The sequence below is a fragment of the Lolium rigidum genome, chromosome 3, assembly GCF_022539505.1.
Source record: "Lolium rigidum isolate FL_2022 chromosome 3, APGP_CSIRO_Lrig_0.1, whole genome shotgun sequence".
Classification (NCBI taxonomy): Eukaryota; Viridiplantae; Streptophyta; class Magnoliopsida; order Poales; family Poaceae; genus Lolium; species Lolium rigidum.
In genome coordinates, this window is record NC_061510.1 from 82,851,872 (window position 1) to 82,858,771 (window position 6,900).

Sequence of the window (6,900 nt, forward strand, 5' to 3'; positions counted from 1 at the left end):
GGCGCTGGTCAGCACGAGCCTCGACAGGGATTCTCTGGTGGTGGCGACGTGAAGCCAGGTCGGCGGCGCTGCATTTGGATAGATAGTCTGGTCACGTTCCAGCTGGCCAGTCCGGCGCGTTAGGGAAGAAGGAGCGCAATGTTGGACATGTTCGGCGGCGGCGGACGTGATCATTTGCGGCAGTGGATGTGATCGCCAGCGACACTGGCGGACACTGGCGGACGTGATCGGCAACGACAACTCGGCTAGTTGAGGACGTTCATATCGTAGAGCCTTTGATGGAGATCGTGTTTGCTCTATGTATACGGTATATCCACGTATGGGTATACCGGCTTTGGATATGGGCTTTGGAGGGCTCACGCTTAATTAATTAATTAATTTCGCTAATTACCAAATGTATCTTGATACTTTTTGATATATAGACATCTCAATGTAGACAAATAACCGATACTTTTTTATAGACGAAGGGACTGAAATTTGATGATCTCCCAGTAAACTGAAAATTAGTCACTCCCTTGAAGTGAATATGTGTCGGCACTGTGGTGATTGGAATCAATGTGCTGTCCAACGATTAAGCTGATCATATGGTAAATGAGATCAAGCTCTAAATCAATGTACAGTAGTAATTCAGAGTATCCTCACGCGCGGCGGCATGCGCAGTTTTGAATTTTTTGCCCGGATGCTCTCCCTCAGCTCTTTGAAAGATTCAGGTATATGGTGGTACTCGTGAAACATGAGTCCTTCAGCCCTACACATGCATGTTTTCAAAGAGAAGGCCATCAGGATCCAGAAGAGTTACACACATAGATTCAGTACAGCGTGCGTAGATGCAAGGAAGGAAACTGAGCTGTACATAAAACTTACCACTCGCTAGGATGGCAGTAGGTGAGAAGATGATCAGCAATGGTGAAGGGGCGCACGGAGGGGCGGGTCCTATCCACCATGTCGTGTATCCGGCAGTGCTCTGCCAAGTCCTCGGACAGTCCAGTCGTCACCGAGTGCAGCACGACAGGGCTTCCGTTATTTTGAGAGAAGTAGATGGAGTTGCCCATCAGAGAAGGGAGGTCCCTGGCAGAAACAGACAGGCAGCGATCCCTGTTGAGGAACAGCACGCGATCACCCAGGCACTTCACCGGAATCAGCTTGCCGATGCCGCCGCCGCTTCTGCGCAAGTGCACTACAAAGAGTGCAAAGCGGTCGTGGTCGAGTGGATGGACGACGAGCAGCATTCGTCCACCGACCTCCACCAGGAAATACCGGGAGAATCTGTGGACATCTGGAACATGAGCAACCACCGCTGGCACTGGCACGTCGTCGTCGAGCTCGAGCGATGGTGGATATAGTTGCAGGATCTGTTTTGAAGCTGAGGAGGTGGCGTAGAGCTTTCCTTGGAACGGCAAGATGCTTTTGCTTAGAAAAGAAGACCCTCGATAGAGCACCTTCCAGTCCGAATCGCCTGCCTCCGCGGCGAACACCGCCTCCCTCCAGCGGAACCACACCACGACCGCGATGGAGCTCGGCGAGCTAGCGCTGTCGCATACCACGGCGTTCATGTCGAGAAGGTGGTGCTTCCACCACCGATCCACCTCCTGGCGGTACACGCGGGCGAGGGGCGGGAGGTCGACGGCGACGCGCGTCAAGGGGTGGAGCACCCGGACCGCGGTGGTGCTCTTGTGCAGGAGGATGACGAGGCCGTCCGTGAAGCCCACGATCCTGTGGCGCCGGAGCTCCGGCGGGCGCGCGCGGATGCGCCTCGCTGTGCGCGTGTTGAACAAGGCGATCTCGCACGCGTCGTCCGGCCGGACCGCGTCGCCTCCGCACAGCGCCACCCAGCGGCACGGGCGCAGGCGTCGGTCCCGCAGGGTGGGGTCGCGCAGCGGGGGCGTGCAGGCGCGCCAGTAGAAGCAGACGGCACGGAAGGCGATGCAGTCCACAATGTCGCCGCCGGCTAGGACCCGACGGAGGATGAGTATGACTATGTCGGTGGGCAGGGACGCCCAGCCACGGCTTGCCCGCGCCACGCGCTTGTTGGGAGCGACCGGAGCCAAGGAGACAACTTTGCGCTTCCTCCCGGCTAAAGTCCCCGTCGACGGCCCTGCCGGAGCAATAGGAGGCAATTTTCTCTCCATCTTGCAGGCACGGAATTGCAATCTCGATCGGCTTTGCTGGATGCTGGGATCTTCTCCGTCCCGTTCCCTAGCTATATATTGGTTAGCTCTTCAGGTTTTTTACGACTGGGGCAGGGTGTCCTCCAGCGACGCGGATGCAGGGTGTAGAGGGCGCGGGGGTGCGGGATGCGGGGAGCGGGCGTGGTGCACCAGCGGAGAGCCACTTGCGAGAGTTGTTTTCTCTATTTTTTCCGTTCTGCTTTCAGGGTATAGGGTGTGGACGTTATCACTGTTTCATGGATCGAACTCCTCCTGTGTTCCCTTATATTTTTTTAAAAAAAAAATCACCGAGTTATGAATAACATTCACTTTTTGTTGAAGGAAATGAATAAATATTCATAGTATTACAAAGAATCAAAAAAATAAAACAAATAGAAGAAAAAGGAAAAGAAAACGAACAGGAAAAAACAAGCTGGGCTAAAATGGGCAGGCCCATACACCCGAGTGAGGGTTAATGGTTCTTCTTCTTCTTCTTCTTCTTCTTCTTCTTCTTCTTCTTCTTCATTAGACAAGCACTGATATTTTGTTGTCAGTTAGCTGTTAGCCAAATAATGACATGTCTGTGAGCTTGTTCAAGACATGGTCGTGATTATCTTTTCCTTGCTTATAGGATTAGTTAGGCCGCACTATGCGCACCATGGGATGGCATGGATCATGCGAATACTGTGGCAGTAGAACTAGCGCGAGACTTGGACGTCGTGGGATGGCACGACATGTAAGCTCAGTCAACGTTTGTTAGCTATTTCGGTAGATTTTCGTTGGTGATCACCTGCCGAGAGGGGATATTCCGCAACTAGTTGCGCCCGCATCCCATTTTTGTTGTGACACTTTCAAGTTTCCAAAAAATGCAAACTATAATTCTGGACATACATTGTGTTGTGTCTTGTGCATCTGTGAAGTTTCATCCAAAAATATGTCAAAATGTGGCCTACACAAAAAGAACAAATGATCTGTAAATAGTACGTGACACTATTTACGTACGTCTTCTCTTTTTTACACAGGTCACATTTTAACATATTTTTGGATGAAACTTCATAGATGCACAAGACACAACACAATGTATGTCTAGAATTTTAGTTTGCATTTTTTGGAAACTTAGAAGTGTCACAACAAAAAATAGGGTGCGGGCGCAACTAGTTGCAAATGAGAGTTTCCCTCACCTGAATAAGAAGAACAGAACCAGAAAAGCTACACGGTTGCATGCAGCACAAAATTCTCTCTCTCTCATTTGTTCTCCAAAAGAATTCGTCAGTTGCGAGAGGTTGGCAACATCACTCGTGTCTGGCTAGTAGATAGGGTTAGGTCTAGGTTTTCTAGCTGCGCAGCTTTGATGGTGACGGCTGCGGCACAGATGAATAAGTTTGTTCCCTAGCTCCGGTCCCATCTCGGCGTTGGCCATCCCGGCGGCGGCCATCAGATCGGGGGTTGTTTTCCTGGCCGGCCCTTTGGTCTGGCGAGGCTAGGTGTTCTTCGCATGGTTGGCGAGGTGGCGGCGACGACCACGTCGTTGAATAAGGTCCTTCGGCTTTGTCCCTGTCACGGTGGCGTGTGCTCCGGCGTCACCAAGAAGCTTGTGATGTCGTCTTCTACAAGAGTCATTTTGTTGCTCCTTCTGGTAGTGACGACGGCATTCTGGGCATGTCAGTTGCTCTAGCGCATGGTTGGTGGTAGATGGCGTGCGGGCCCAATGCCCTTCGGCCGACGAGGCTGGTTGGAGGATGCGGTTCTGGAGCCGCAAAGGCATGGGGATGTTCCCAAGTTGACATGCCACACTGGAGAAAACCTTGTCCGACGGCGAATTTCATCGGCTCTCAAAGCATTGATGCGATGGTGCTTCTTTGGCTCATGCCCGATGGTCTCTTGGTTTATTTTCTGGCGGGTGCTTGGGTTATGGCGGAGATGAGCGACATGCGAAGTTTGTGTTGTGTGCTTCCCTAGTATGTTCAGTTAGAATCCTATGTGTGGGTATCATGTTGTATTCTGTTTGCTTATAAACATACAGAAGTCGTGCCAGGTCTAGCTGGCGGCAGTTAGCCTTCTGTGGCACCATTAATGACACACGCCTTCGTGTCTCGCGCCCATCCTTAAAAGGGCACCAACAACATCATGACATCGCCCACACCTCCCTCACCATGGTTGCATCCAAACACATGGACAACCACAACTCGCCGCCACAAAGCCATGGACAAGAAGAGGAACGACCACGAGGGCTCCACACATGGCGGGGTAGGTTGGACCGGGCTCATTTGTGAGGTAGACAGTTTTCTTTAGGGTTTGTTTATTTTATTGCGGTTTTCTTTCAGTTTTGTGTTTTTGTCAGGTTTTATCTGGCATGATTTTTTGAAAATTTAAAACTTGAACTTTTTTTTATTGTTTTGAAGTTTGAATTTTTTCACATTTGAAAGTTTGATTATTTATTTGAAATTTTAAGATTTTTTAATCCACACTTTTAAATTTTGAACTTTATATGTTTTTTAAATTTAAATGTTTCTTTTATATTTGAACATCTTTTTATATCGAAACAGAAAGAAAAAAAGAAAGAAACCATACTACCCTCAGAAAAAAAAAAAAGTACGCCACCGAAAGAAAATCTTTCAGTTATAGCCATAACTTCACAGCTAAGGCATACTATTATTTCACTCAATAAAGGTTTATTACTCGAGGAAATTTCTGGAGGAATGCCATCCACCGCAGAAAAACGAAGACAACAAGACAAATTAACACCTCGCCTTGGGCTACAAAAAAGCCACCCGTGCGGCCGTGCGTGTTGAGGAAGTACTCCAGCTAATTCGCAGCGTGCCTGAGGTGCCCTCCCTCTACTTCGATCCGCTGCAGATCAGTACTGTAGTACACCGCGCCGCCGCACGTTCACCATTGTCCACTGCTGCGATGAACACGGAGGGCATGACGGACGCCGTCCGCGACCTTGCCGCCCTCTCCACGCGGCTCCTGCTCCACCTCGGCAGCGACAAAGCCAACCTAGCCCTCTCACCGCTCTCCTTCCACTCCGTTCTGGTGCTTCTGGCTGCTGGTGCCACGGGCGACACCCTCGACCAGATCGTCTCCTTCCTGGGCCCCTCCGGCGGAACGGCACATGCATCCCTCGCCTCCCATGTAGCCTCCGGTATCCTCGCCGGGGAAAGGGGCGCGGAGCCCGACGTCCGGTGCGCGGTAGGCGTTTGGGTGGACTCGTCGTTCCGGCTTAGGCCCGCCTTTGCAGAGAAGGTCGCCTCCCAGTACAAGGCCGCGGCTTGTGCCATGCCTTTCCAAGAAAAGGTAACTGATGATCTACTAGCAATAATAACATTTCTTTCTAGAGTTTTTGCGGAATTTGGATTAGCTAGATTCGATCGCCTCTGCTCTGCATGCTTTGATGTACTACATGCTCAACGAAAGGCTGAGGAGGCGAGAGTCGAGATCAACCGGTGGTTCGAGTGCAAGACGGGCGGCCTCATCACAGACCTCATGCCGGACGGCCACCTTAGCAGCGGCTCCGTCCTCGTCATCGGCAACGCGCTCTACCTGAGAGGCACATGGCTCGACCCCTTCGACCCGGACGACACCAAGGACGGCGACTTCTTCTTGCCCGACGAGAGCAGGCCTGTGCGCGTGCCGTTCATGAGGAACACAAACAGCCAGTACATCAGCTGCCATGCCGGCTTCAAAGTCCTGCGGCTGCCCTACGAGTGCCGCGGCAACCACCGGTTCAGCATGCACATCTACCTCCCCGACGGCCGCGACGGCTTACAGGCGCTGGTCCGCGAGCTCAGCTCCGACACTTCCGGGCTCCTGGACCGCTGCGTCCCTCAACAGGCGGTCAAGGTGGGGGACTTCAGGATCCCCAAGTTCAAGGCGTCCTTCAAGATAGAGGCGTCGGGACTTCTCAAGGATCTGGGTCTGGAGCGCCCGTTCGTCTTTTCACGTGACTTCGCGGAGATGGTCGACTGCTCGGAGCCTCTCGCGGTGGGCAGCGTGCTTCACCAGTGCGTCGTTGAGGTCGACGAGGACGGCACCATGGCCGCTGCGGCGACCGAAGCTGAGATGATGGCGGGGTTCTGCCTCGAGGATGATGAGGAGCCTGAACGTGTCGACTTCGTGGCGGACCACCCGTTCATGTTCCTCGTCACCGAGGACCGGAGCGGCATTGTGCTTTTCGCAGGGCAGGTCGTCAATCCTCTGCTCTAGTTCTACCAGTAGCCGTGTTCTCTCCTGCATGCATCGGGGTGGAATGATACTGAAAAATAAAAATAAAAAGGGGAAATATCATCTGTTGCTGGCAACAAACTTTGTTTGATCCATAAATCAGCACCGGCAATTTCCTACTACATGTAATATCATTTATTTTGTCCATCGCATGTTGTATACATCTCCATCTCCATTTCCATTTCCACTACTTATAAAGGCAAGAAGTTTATGGGAAAATTAGATCTGGATCGTTCATATGGCTTGATCAAACGGACCAGAACGCCCCGTTCTCCCCCACCGCTCCCCCTGTTTTCACGGATCATGGCCGCTCCGCGGTTGGAACAAAATTTTCGCAGCACCGATTCCTCAATTAATTGCATCCCCAAAATCACGGGGATTGATTGCACGCCGTATTTCGTCGCTCCTCGCCAACGCGCCCCTCGCCGCCTGGTGCTTCCTCGCCATGCAGCCCTGCGCTGCCCACCGCGCTGGACCACCCAGGCCCCAGCATCGGCACAACCGTGCTCCCTGCACCAACGCATCATCC

The 6,900-nt window shown here is 52.1% G+C and overlaps 1 protein-coding gene across 1 annotated transcript; it reads left to right on the forward strand.

Moving 5' to 3' along the window:
* The first annotated feature begins 5,072 nt into the window (after positions 1 to 5,072).
* On the forward strand, positions 5,073 to 6,353 carry LOC124701937 (serpin-Z1-like). Its single transcript, XM_047234042.1, has 2 exons — positions 5,073 to 5,444; positions 5,565 to 6,353. The coding sequence occupies exons 1-2, from the start codon at positions 5,073 to 5,075 to the stop codon at positions 6,351 to 6,353; spliced, it is 1,161 nt and encodes a 386-aa protein (XP_047089998.1).
* Positions 6,354 to 6,900: the final 547 nt, after the last annotated feature.

Bases quoted from the DNA above. Each gene is read 5' to 3' on its own strand.
- LOC124701937 (XM_047234042.1), top strand. From the start codon at position 5,073: ATGACGGACGCCGTCCGCGACCTTGCCGCCCTCTCCACGCGGCTCCTG. The intron at 5,445-5,564 runs GTAACTGATGAT...GCTCAACGAAAG, and splicing joins CCATGCCTTTCCAAGAAAAG to GCTGAGGAGGCGAGAGTCGA.